Genomic DNA, 13530 nt, shown 5'->3' on the forward strand with positions numbered 1-13530 from the left:
AATATTGAATGAAAGATAGCCATGCTAATTTCAGGTAAAGCGTTTTGACAATCATCGAAAGCAGTACAGTCTTGTCATCACATACATCTATCTCACGTTTTGCCCTTCAACCATTTGACAGGAGCCTCTCGGTCAACTTACTGCAAACTCACAAAACAAAGAAGAGCGCGGCGTGCTCATTCTTTCTTCCGTGTGCAAACTATTTCTTTTAACAGAATCGTCAAGACGAATGACACATAGCAAAAGCTAACTGAAGCCGAATTTAGAGCCAATTGTCAAGGCACGTTGTGGTCTCAGTAACAGGCGTTTGCTTTTCAAAGCAGAGACCGCGGGTTCAAATCTCAGTCGTACGCACCTAGAGATTACACCTTTTTTTTTTTTGGGTTTCATTTCTATTATTAATTTGTGTCTTCTGGTTTTATGTTAATTTCAGATTAGTTTATATAATTTTTGAAGATATGTCAGATGTAGCGTAATATGTACGACTTTCTATCAGGACTTTGTAGGTTTGAACCCGCAGTAAGCGTTACTTAGATTACTCCTGTGCGGAATGCCATTTGATATTTACTGCTAGGTTGGATACGTTTAACACCTTTACCCGTGCTCCTCACGTGGGGCCACGGCTAGCCTCTATTACAAAGCCATAAAGTTTACATGTCAGATTGGGACAGTGAACGTGTTACGTTTCAATTCAATTATTTTCTCCTTCGTTCTTTGATCGATTTGGGGCATCGTATTTTAGTACTATACAGGTTGGCCCATTTAGATCGGTCAGTATGGGAAAATCTAAAACTATAAGACATACACCGATCTCTTCTTAGGAACCATGTCATCGATTTTAGTAACAAGAAAAACTGCATTCATACATTTAAAAAAAATGTATGTAAAATGTATTGAAAATAAAAACCGGGCAAGTGCGAGTCGGATTCGCGCACGAAGGGTTCCGTAAAAAGGCAAAAAAAAGGTCACCCATCCAAGTACTGACCCCGCCCGACGTTGCTTAACTTCGGTCAAAAATCACGTTCGTTGTATGGGAGCCCCATTTAAATCTTTATTTTATTCTGTTTTTAGTATTTGTTGTTATAGCGGCAACAGAAATACATCATCTGTGAAAATTTCAACTGTCTAGCTATCACGGTTCGTGAGATACAGCCTGGTGACAGACGGACGGACGGTCGGATGGATGGACGGACGGACGGACAGTAGAGTCTTAAGGGTCCCGTTTTACCCTTTGGGTAAGGAACCCTAAAAATGCTGGTCTCTTCGAAAACTTACTAAATTAAATTAAAGGACATGAAAACAATGCATTTTATTAATTTTAGACATCTTTTCATAGTAACATTTATTGCTTAAGACCTACACAATCGATATCTAAATAGAAATAGTCTTAGTTTTATTTTTCAAAACGTTCGGGGTTCGATTCCCGAGCTGAGTATACATTTTTTTTAAATGTATGAATGCAGTGTTTCGTGTTACTAAAATCGATGACATGATTCCTAAGAAGAGATCGTTGTATATCTTAAAGTATCAGATTTTCCCATACTGGCCGATCTAAATGGGCCATCCTGTATAGTATTTTTTAGTACAATAAGCGGGCTAAATAAATATATTAACATAGGTACATAATATGCTCTACGGTTTGGATGAACAGCCGCATATGACAGTTAAAATAAAAAAACCGATCGTTCTCGTAGAACCTACTTATTTATTGTCTAAGTTTGACACTTAACGATAAAATACTTCTTTAAGAAAGGAAGTGTCAATTCGTAGTGCTACAGTATTTATTTTAAAGTTAAACAGATAAAATGTTGATGCTTAGTTACCATTGAAATAACAACTGCTTAGCAACTGGTGGCAACCTGGCTGCTGACGTACGTGATTGGCAGTGCGTGTAGGTATTAATGACAGCAGCTTGAATTTGAGTGCTTAGTTACCACTGACGTTTTAACCGTTATTGTCAATGTGATTAAATAAGGGTGTATGTGTTAAAGAAAAACTCAGAAGTTAAGGTATATGTGACGAACTGAAAGCCATCTAAGTTGTCATTTTCAGGTAAATGACAACTTAGATGTCCTTATTTTTGTGACGATTGAAGTGTATATGTTTTCTTGGACACCTTACCCGCTCAGGTATATCTGCTGCTGACTGTACCCATAACGCAAGTCTGCGGGATTAGGTCGATTAGTGTAAAATTGTACCATTATATCGTAAGGTGGCAACGAAAACTAGAAAAAAGCAAGAAAACCGGACAAGTGCGGGTCGGATCGCCCACCGAGGGTTCCATGCTTTTTAGTATTTTTGTTGTTATAGCGGCAACAGAAATACATCATCTGTGAAAATTTCAACTGTATCTATCACGGTCCATGGGATACAGCCTGGTGACAGACAGACGGACAGTGGAGTTTTAGTAATAGGGTCTCGTTTTTATCCTTTCGATACGGAACCCTAAAAAAATACAAAATAATGCAGGTTAATGCAGGATGTTTTGCTGTTCATAAATGTCGCAATATTTATAGTAATTATATGATCCAGTGAAATTGTAGAATTTTGTAACGTGGCTCTTCTGCGTCAAATCCGGTAGTTCTGATTTTTTGCAAACTTATTTATGATGTTGGCCCAATTAATAATCCAAGTTTGTGACCACAACTCAACGCAACTTTGTCGGTTCGACAAAATTTCGGTTTTTGTTTGTTTTGGGCGATTCTAACCCTAAATTACTAATTTTTGATAGTACCTTCCTTAGACGTTTTTAAAGAAGGCTAAATTTGCTACAATACAAGATTAGAACTGTCTGTACATTGAATAACTAGTTTCCGAGATAAAGGCTTTCAAAATTTAGATTTTTTTGAAATTCAGCTCGTAAGCTAAGTGAGTGCAGTGAGTATGCACTTTTGACTCAGGCGAAGGTCAAACAAACCTGATCTGGCCCAGTAGCGATGAGATCGTACCGTGCCTACCCCCTAAAAAGGGAGGGGAAAAGTCGGATCCCCAGGTCCAATCTTTGCTATGTTTCTTCCTACTCTTGGCACCTAGCAAGCAGCAGGCATTCCCAGCAGGCATTGGGACTATTGTAGAAAAAGAGAACAGTATACCGGTCTATGGATTGAAGTTTGGGTGGACTATGAGACTGGTCATTATTATAATAGTTTTAATAGTAAATAACAAATAATCACCAGGAAAATTTAAATCAAAATACGAAGAGATATAAATAAAGGGAAGGGAAGGTACCTAATAATGTATCTGTGTTGTTATATGAGAAGAATGTACGAAAATACATAGCCGTTGCATGGCATGAAGGTTCAGTTTCACATGACGATAATAAATATAACTGCGAGGTCGGTGCAAGCTATATGAACTGAAACATAAATAAATTAACCTTCTAATCTGTTGTGCTTTCCTTTCTTCAGCTGTTGTTGATACTCTTTATAATTCATAGAAAATAAGAACTATCTGCGTGAACAAACTAACTCTGCACAGACTTTACAGTATTATATTTTGATAGGCAGTTGATGTTTATTGTAATACTTATTATGTTACACTTTTACACATAGTTGATCTTGGTACCTAAAAACGGTAGCTAATAGTATTTTTTACTACTTTATATTTATTTGTAACTTGGATTTCGACAAGTATTCCAATATCAAACTAAATTAGGCCATCCGAAAATGTTGATTTTAGAAACTAAAATAGCAAAAAAATCGTTGATTTATGATACAGCAATGTAACAGTCATTAAAAAAAGTCCTCCTTCCTAATACCTAAAAGCGTTTCATTTATCTAGGCTTTATAAAGGTGGAACATTTATTTTTAAAAATTTGACTCACCTGAGGTTAGTCACGCACATACAAATAAAAAAGTACATACCTGATATGAATCACGTAAAAAGTAGTAAACAAATAGACAACGTAGGACTTAATAGATCGTTTTCTTTAGCACACTCGTAGAAATAGACAAAAGGTAAACAATTTTGACGTGTTTTTTATTGAACAACACTTTTCAAAAATTAGTCACGTCAAATTATGTAACAATTCTGATTTACAATTTATGAATCCGATTATTTATGTACATTATTTTGCTTTCATAATTAATATGTAGTTACTGATTTTTAAAAAGCGTTTTTAATTAAAAGACTCGTCAAGATCGCGTACTGTTTTTCTAATGCTAAACAAAAATAACTATAAATGAGGACGTCAACATCTATTATAAGTTGGTAATTAGGGTCGGTATACGTATAGGGTAATTACTATGACTTACTTAGTCAATCTGTGCAAGAATATCCTATTTATGTATAATATTTATTTAATATCGGCTTGGCAGTCTGATATATTTTTTACATAAATAATTTGTCATACAATCTGCGACTGCTTCGAGTATACAAGAACATTGAAAGCTACGATGCTACAACTACAACAGATATCAAGTGTTTTATTTAGTTTTTATTTCCGACTACATCCCGCATGGGAACAGCCGACATCTAACTTTGTAACTTATGATGTTTACTTTCCATAAATTTAGGTTAAACGTTAAACGCTCTGTCTTTTATATTTATATACATTTAACCTGGCATCGTGACTGTTTTCACTTTAACCGAACATTATATTTATAAACCGGACTTGCGTAAAACTTCTCTCGCCTTGACAGAGAGTACGAAAGCCCACGAAAAGCTTAGGAAATGAGTGACGTCTCATTTCTGAAAATATTAGCTTTTCCTTGAGGTCACTCGCTTCAGTTTTAAGTAATTTATTATGTCTATTCATTACGTAACTCGGACTTCGTTTGTGTAACTGGTTAAAAATTGGCAGTTATTCTTTTGTTATGCACGTTTACTTCGCGTTGGTGTTATTAGCGATATTCTTAAACTTGTTTGTATGAAACTGTGTCATACGGAGCAAATCCATCTTTCTTTTGTTTATAAATAACCTGTAACCGGAACAAGCTTTCTGCCCCACACCGTCTGTAGGTGCGCGACCGCTGCTCGGCAGTCTCTCTGCGACCTCCGCAACGCGCGCAAGCATACAAGCTCCTCTACAAACAAAACATTTCTTAACTCGAGTAAACAAATATGATCGCGTGAACATGTCGTTCTGTAGAATCACCGGCCGCAGCCGCGGACTGCCCAAGCCGCACTACTTCCCGGTCCTCGCTCCGATCTCCCCTGCGGACGCCAAGCGATGCTGCAGGATCACCGGCAAATCCTATGGACTGCCTTCTCATCACTACATTCCAGTGCTTTTGACCGCCCGTTCCGGCAGAAATAAGTGCAAAATCACCAACGTCTCCGGCGAACTCGGCCCGCACCACTACGCTCCAGAAATTAACTACGGCAACAGAAAACATGACGTTCTACCAGACTTCAGATATATTTTCCCTGTACTTGATGGTTCGACGGAGGCGCAAAAGGCTTTAATGGATATGCTGCAGACGAAACATGTCAATGAAGATAAGCGTTACGTGTATACCGTACAAGAAAGAAGATGCAGTTTAGTGTTCTCCGCTCAAATGGAACAGGCAGTGCGCGACGGTGATGTTAGAGACGTGATGTTGGCGAAAGATTCGGACACAGTGCTAATAAAAACGAAACAGGGCCGCAGTGTCTCCATGGACTTTAAGGATTTCACAGAAGACGTTGAAATGTACGAAGGCGAAGGGCCTAATGCAGAGGTTCTATTGCAAAGGGAAAAGGAAGAATTAGAGGAAAGAAAGAAAAAGAGGAAACGAACCGCGGGATTATCTTCAATGAAGAAAATATTTGAAAATAAAGAAAAGCTGGCTGAAGTACAAGAGTTGGAAGAGGAAAAGCTTAGGCAAGAACGCCTCGCCAAAAAGGCTAAATTGGACACTAAACACGAAAAGCATGACGTTAAAAGCTTCAGTTGTAACAATTTTGACGTGAGCCATATGCGCTCTAAGTCAAGTATAGTTAGTTGCACCGCTGAGTGGACGGAGCGAATGCATCCGTTAATAGAATCGTGGGACTGGGAGCTGTTTGAAAAGGAAGCGGGTAATAAACAAGTAATCCCAACGGTAACCCAATTGCCGAAACCTGTCAAAATAACCCCGTATCACTGTGAAGCTGAGATTTACGAGTCTGAACAAAATATTAGCGATGTGTCGATTCCGCTGGAAAGTGTACCGTGTGTGAACCCCCTTAAAGTTCCAAAGGAACGTCCGTCCGAAACAATCCTAAAAGCAGTGAAAGAATTAAGCGAGGAGCGTTTGAATGAAACAATGAATATCGAAGAGAAATTACTTTCTGAAAACAAGGTCGACATGCTTCCGTCGTTGGATATGTTACCGGATGTTATTAAAAATATAAAGAAGGGCAAGAGAGAAAAAATTGCTAAAGTTTCTGGTCTGACGATAGACATAAACAAAGCGAAAAAGTTTATCCCCGGACAACATGTCAACACACCACAGGGTCCAGTATTTGTTCCGGGCCAGACTGTGGAAACTCCAGTTGGTCCTTTGTTTGTTCCCGGCCTTAGTGTGAATACGCCCGATGGCCCTGGGCTTATACCGGGACATATTGTCACAAATGAAAATAGCAACGAACCTTTCTTCCTCGCGGGGCAAGTGCTGAATACATCGAATGGAGAGGAATTCGTATGTGGACAAGTAATGAAAAATAAGGATAATGGACACCGCTTCACAGAAGGCCAAACAGTCGTATCTGAAGAAGGCTTGAAGTTTGTACCAGGAAAAGTACTACACAGCGGTTCTGACGAAATATTCGTACCCGGCCAAACAATAATGACTCCGGAAGGCGTTCAGTTTATTCCCGGACAAACTATGACTGACAGCAAAGGAGTTATTTTTACACCTGGTCAAAACGCGAAGATAAATAATGACTGGCAATTCGTGCCAGGACAGGTGGTGCATCAAGATGATGGATTGCAGTTTGTGCCCGGGGCAACAATAGCAACACCAAACGGACTGAAGTTCGTACCGGGTCAAACCGTTTCCGTCGACGGTGAAACGATCTTTGTACCCGGTATCACAAAAACAACAAGCAGTGACAGTTTACAATTCGTTCCGGGCACCACAGTGGAAACAATCGATGGACCGAAATTTATTGAAGGTCAAATAGTGCATACCGAATATGGAGAAAAGTTTATGCCCGGCAAAACTATTGTGGAAACTAATGGGCACGTGGAGTTTTCAGTTGCAAAGTCTGTAGAAGATATTACGTTCTCAGAATCTGCTCCTACTGGTTTACCAATCGATATCAAGACATGCTCGCTGTCTGAGGAGTCCTTGTATGTTTTTGGACACATGGTGCAAACAGCGAAGGGTATTGAATTCTACCCCGGCCCAAGAATGCCGAATATTGATGGTAAAGTCGTCCCTGGTCGGCTCGTTAAAAACGAATTAAACCAGTCACGCTTCGTTCCCGGAATGATGGTAGAGGGTGTTTTTGTACCCGGTCAAATAGTATTCACTGAAAACGGAGAACAGTTTGTCCCTGGCCAAGTGGTTGATACTTCTGATGGACCCAAATTTGTTCCTGGGCAAGTAGTAAACACAAGAAATGGACCAAAATTTGTTCCAGGTCAAACAATTCATACTATTGATGGGCCGCGATTTGTACCGGGGCAAATTATTGAAACGAAGGCTGGCCCTACGTTCATACCTGGCCAAGTTATTTCTACAGAAGATGAAGGGTCAAGGTTCGTTCCAGGTCAAGTGGTTGACACTGAAGAAGGACCTAGATTTGTTCCTGGAAGAGTCATTGAAACTGATGACAACGGAGTCACATTCGTGCCCGGACAAATCGTTCAAACTCCTGAAGGCCTCAAATTCATTGCCCCTGATCTTACAGAAGGCGAAGAAGGTCTTGAATTCTCCGTACAAAGCTTTGTTGTCACTCCAGAGGAGTTAAAGTTATTGAAAGTCAAAACGAATCCAAATGATACTACTTCAACTAAAGGAGAGTTGAGTATTGATACCAAGATGTTAAGACAGCTTTCTGAAGCAGGAATGTCTATTGGAAGGCAAGTACCCGCGGATTTACCTGCTATCAGTGTAATTTTGAACCACACACGTAACGTTGAAGCCTTGAAGGCGTTTGTCACTGATTATGGACTTAAAGATGAAATAGCAAACCAATTGATGGATGTGATTACCTCAATCATAGAAATGAGTGCCCATTTGAAATCTGAAATACACGAGAATGATGAAGAAAAAATAAATGACAGGAAGAGTAGAGTTAATAAGAAAAGATTAGAAATGCAGGAAACTGGTTATGTTGGTGGTAATGGCCAAAGTGCACAACAAGAACATGTCAAAAATTCTATAGCGGCAGCAGTCTTGGCTGCTCTAGTTACTGCTGAACAATTTGAAGAGATAAACAATAACAACGGCAGGGAAAAGTATAAACTAATCTTAAAATCTATTGATACCATTTTAGGAAAATCCATAGACGAAGACTTAGTTTCTGCTATGTTCGAAATTTTGCAAAAAAATGAAGACAAAGAATTTTTGTGTGAAGAAATATTGGAGAATACGACACAGCCAAAAGTAGAATTGATCAAAATTGCAATTAACAGCTCCTTACAGAAAAATGCGATCAGTGAAGAAGATATAATTGACAAATTCGGTGATTTCCTGAGCAGTGAACATGAGGTTCTTGGACCGGCTTTCAAGAATATCACTAAAAACGACACAAATATCTTACACCATGTTTTGAGTCATATTTCAGACTCGATCTCGTTTATCAAAACGGAACATGAAGCCGCAGAGACACTCCAAAAAGCTATTGTATCTGCCGTACAAGAGGCGAGTGCAAAGGAATTAGAAATTCTAATAAATGACACAGAAAGTAAAAATTTGAAAGAATTAATAGCTCAATCTGTTGGTTTGGCGAAAATTCTCGGAATGCGCGACGTTGCCGCTAGTCTCTTGTCAGTTGCGAACGACGAACAATGTTTATCTAAAATAGCAAGCGACCCAACGAGTCTAAACATTTTGAAACGCCTGACAGTCATGCGGAAACTCGCAGACAAAACACCAAGCTTACACTCGGCTTTAAAGAAATTGGAGACTGACCCAGAACTGGCTCGAACAGATCCCAAACTACGGGATCTGGTCAGAGAAAGTGGTGCGCTTATGATCGTTCCTGAGGAGCCCGCTTTGATGACATCGGCAGATGTGCCTTTGAGTTTGCTCGATCCCGAAAATACCTTGGCTATGGAAGATTTCCTTTTGCAACATAAAAAGCATAAAGGGGCTTTATTGATAATGAAAAGAGGTCTCCAATGTGTGATTCCAAGAGAAGCTAGCCGAGCTGTATTGTCAGGACAAGTAGGTTACACAGTTCTTGACGAAAGCGGAATCAGGCATTTCGAGCCTTTGAGCGTCTTTTCGGCTTTAAATTTGAGTCAGCCTACAGCACACCGTTTTGCAATGTACAGCTGTCTTATCGCAGATAATCACGAGGAAGATACAGAAGACTTAACAGGATACTGTAATGGTATAACCAATAACCAACGAATCAAATTAGGTGGTTGGTCAAGCGGGTATCGCAGATACAGCGGCGTTTTACTCGATAGAGAAAACACTAGGAGTCGGATGAGTAGTTTGGATTACACGCCAAGTTACAAACGCTACTCTTCGAGATCTCTCTCGAGATCGAGATCTAGTTGTAGCAGAAGCCCTCCTAAGGTAATTTTAAATACCAAAATATATTTTTTAATTGGAATGAGCAATGTTGTAATGTGTACGAGTAAAATAGTAGATTGGTAATAAAATTCGGCGATATACGACACTGTCTTATAATCCATCGCATTGTATTTCAGCAAAACTTCTTTGATAGGACGTTTCGTTTTTTTTTTCTTTAATAAAAATGCCCTTTCTGGAGATCATGATATTTTAGTGCAACACTTATAACTGACTTCTACTACTTAAGCCAAAATAGCATCTATGACTACATCAATACAGTGTTTTTTCCTTTGTTTCAGGTCGAAGACGTAGTGGTAGCCACTACAGACTACACGGCATCAGCCGACGACGAAGTGTCTCTAAAAGCCGGGGATATTGTAGAGGTTCTCGACACGAAGGCAGCCCTCGGATCCAAGTGAGTACATCATATTATTGGCATGCGCTTTGCACACCCGTGCCCTCATTTATTAACAGCACTTCATATTTGTAGACCTTATATCTTCACTATAAGGTATCTTGTTGGCTAATTTAATGTCTTATAACTGGAGCGTACGTTACGACACAGTCATTGCTTTGATAATATACTAAACTATCTTTAACATCATCTGTATTTATATTTATACTAGACAACTTTAATCAAATGTGAAACTATCATTTTATTCGGTAACTTATAGAAACGACAAGGGATCTGTATGTCAGTAAGTATTATTACTGAGATATTTACTTTTTTATTTATTATATTATATCTTCAGTCTATTGTAGTAGCTTATTTAATATTAATCGTTTTTAAACATAACATTCGGGAACATGACAACAACTCTTTCATTTTATAGGTTGATTAGCGTTTCGTTTACATAGTATCATTATTGTTAATAATAATAACATAAATTGAGGACTATCAGAGGGATCTAATACTAGAAAGTAGAGGATAGAAAATTCCAAGAATGCGTTTAATAGATCCAATGCGTCGAACATTCCGCATGAGACCGATATTTTTAGCCCGGTCGTTGCACTCTTACGAAACACGAATAACATTCACATAAATCTTCATACCAGCATTCATCAACTTCACCAAAGAATTATTGATTGTATTAGAGAGTTGCAGTCTAAGTAAAAAACGTGCTTCATTTTACAGCCGTAACAGAGGGCGCTGCAGATACTGCTTCGTATATTTTATGGTTACTGAAACGTAAAATTTTGACATAAGTAACGTATCAGAAAATGCGTCAAAAGTATCTTACCATACTCTAATAGTTTAAAAAAAAATTATGTCCCAATATTTAGAACAATAAAATTAGACAGTGGCAGATACTTTAGAATGCGAATTGTAGATATATCACTATTTGGAAAAGTATTAAAGGTTGGCAGATCAGATATTCTTGACGCGTTGTTTCATCCGCTATTTTTTATGTTGACTGTACGAAGCCGTACAGTGCCTTCTAAATAATCTGTTAAATTCGAGGCACGTTTTCTCTTAGACTTTTCACATACACAATCAATACTATTTGCCCTCACATAACACCATTAGCATCACGAATAATTACATAATGAGAGATTATTGATGCAGGTACAGAGGTCGAGTATATCGTTACGAGAACCATTTCTTCAATACACGAGGACCATCCATTGACTACGTATTTAGCGTTCCCACCTACAGAATGTACTATTACTGATCATGCTTTACGAGATGAAGAAAGAAGACCATTGGCCATTGTAAATATCTCGCAGCAAATATATGTTGTATCATTTGTGTTGTGATCGAAATTAGAATTGTGATAACTATGTTACATTCATTTGTTTTTAATATTGTATATACACGTAGCTACGCTATTTGCATTACATTGTGTTTTATCATTTCTTTGTATTCTTTGTATTCTAGGTGATGTAGCTCCTAGTAATTCAAATACAAGTTTGAAAGTAGTTTTACATGTGTTGTTAGCTGTTTCAACTACTATTTTCATATATAAGTGGTATAAAATATTTAGTTTGTCTAATTATAGGGAAACAGGTATAATAAAATTAAATTCCTTGTAATTCTTGTTAATTTATTTGTCACCTTTTCCACGCGCGAAAGATGTCTATGTCTAAATATAAATACGAAGCGTGATCTATTTTTTACTTTACCTTGCTTTAAAATATTTTTAAAGCAAATAATAGACACGATATAATTCACAGTGACAGTGTGAGGTAGAAATCATTACGATGGTACGTACAGAGATAGATTAGTTCAGGAATAACGAGTGACTCATTTACATCCTATGATTCTCAACAAGCAGGCTACTATTAATATTTGCTATGGGGAAATCTGTCTGTAATTTTATTGGATTTTGGGTTGTATTTTTTTTTATTGAAAACCATGACACCAAATGTTGGCTAAAATGAACTTTGTAAAGTGCTTAATGCAGAAACAATTTAATTTGAATAGAAAACTAACTTTAAGTTCCTAATAGGGGATATTACTGCAATGTTCTGTCGCCAGAGTGCAGCACTACCGACTCAGTAAATTCATAGACTAACTTATACATACTGTGCCTTAAACTGTTTTTTGATAAATTTTCACATAAAATATGACATTGATGCATCAAGGCGGTTTGTTAACAAGGGTCTAGCTGTAAACGCGAGAATCGAAATTTAGTTATCTGCCTCTTTATTGCTCGAATATGCAAGTAGAGAGATTAGATAACGACATTTCGATTTTCTTGTTTCGCGGTAGGCCATGTGATTGAGGTGACGTGTGATGTGTCAATGTGGTTTGTTTACTGTATGTGCCACAAAGGTGCCACCTACGCAGAGCTTTGCCTAATATTCACTATTGCCAAATATATCAAATATATGAAACTTGTGGTAGGTAAATTAATTAGAAGTGCAAATAAGCTGAGTAGGTATTATTAGAAAGATGTAAGAGAATAATTAGATTCTTATAGTAGAGCACAACTAGAAAAACTTCTTTTCCTGTACCTTTCATGTATGTTTAGGGGTGAAAATCGTGGTGTCAAAGCAAAAAAAAACTTGAATAAAATGCAAAAATATAACTAAACATTAGGTCAAGATGCTTATCAAACACTCAAAAAAGATGTTATTATAGGCTTCCTTAACCAACCCAAACGAATAGATTATGTACCCACTGGCACCATTCCACAAACCCGGGGTTAACCGGGTAAACCTGAAGTTATCATAGTTACCATTTGACACTGGTTTGACGGTTTAACCGCTTAACCCTGGGTTAGTGGGATGGTGCAAGTGGGCCTAAGTTAAACATATATTATGACAGTAATTTTAATGATAACATTATTTACACCAAGACATTGAAAGGTATTCGTATTACTTAGTGATCATCAACATCGCAGGAAATAACATGCTTGCCTTATTTTTTACTTAACCTGCAAAAGTACTGATCAGAAAATTTTCGATCAATCAAAAAACAACAAACAGTATATGTAATACTATCTTACATAGACGAAAGAATAAACCTAATAAATAAGAATAAATATAAGTAAAAAACCTCCCCAGAAATTATGAAGTCAGTAAATATCGATCGACAAATTGATCTGAGCATTTAATTTATTTTGAGTACCTCACAAGTCTTTAAATAGTGTACGGTTTTAGACTGAGCGTGTTAAACAAAAGAAAATCTAGAAAAACATAGACGTCACAAAAATATTGCGATATTAACCTACTTATCCACACATCATGTCACATCCAAAAAACATATTGCTCATTAATTCTATTGTCTACAAACTGTCAGATGACAATCGCAATACGGTCATCACCCCTGCCCCAAAAATCCCCGTAAAATGGGGGAGTTTATAAAAAGACAAAAGGTAGGCAAAGTCGGTGGTTTAACTAGTTCAGCACGCTGGCTGGATGCCAGTCC

The 13530-nt window shown here is 37.7% G+C and overlaps 1 protein-coding gene across 4 annotated transcripts in view; it reads left to right on the top strand.

The window, feature by feature from the left end:
- Positions 1 to 11338, top strand: part of LOC134679803 (uncharacterized) — a 130498-nt gene extending 119160 nt beyond the window's left edge. For 3 of the 4 annotated variants that reach the window (XM_063538693.1, XM_063538694.1, XM_063538695.1), the window contains 2 exons: positions 9956 to 10071; positions 11224 to 11338. Coding sequence is in view for 1 of the 4 variants with exons in the window: in XM_063538692.1 (XP_063394762.1) it covers positions 5076 to 9659; positions 9956 to 10071; positions 11224 to 11329 (4806 nt within the window). In the remaining 3 variants the exon portion in view is untranslated. Of the gene's footprint in view, positions 1 to 4770; positions 9660 to 9955; positions 10072 to 11223 lie in introns of those variants that run through there. The other variant, XM_063538692.1, reaches the window with a different exon arrangement.
- The last annotated feature ends 2192 nt before the right edge of the window (positions 11339 to 13530 follow it).

This window comes from Cydia fagiglandana, chromosome 3 (genome assembly GCF_963556715.1).
Source record: "Cydia fagiglandana chromosome 3, ilCydFagi1.1, whole genome shotgun sequence".
Classification (NCBI taxonomy): Eukaryota; Metazoa; Arthropoda; class Insecta; order Lepidoptera; family Tortricidae; genus Cydia; species Cydia fagiglandana.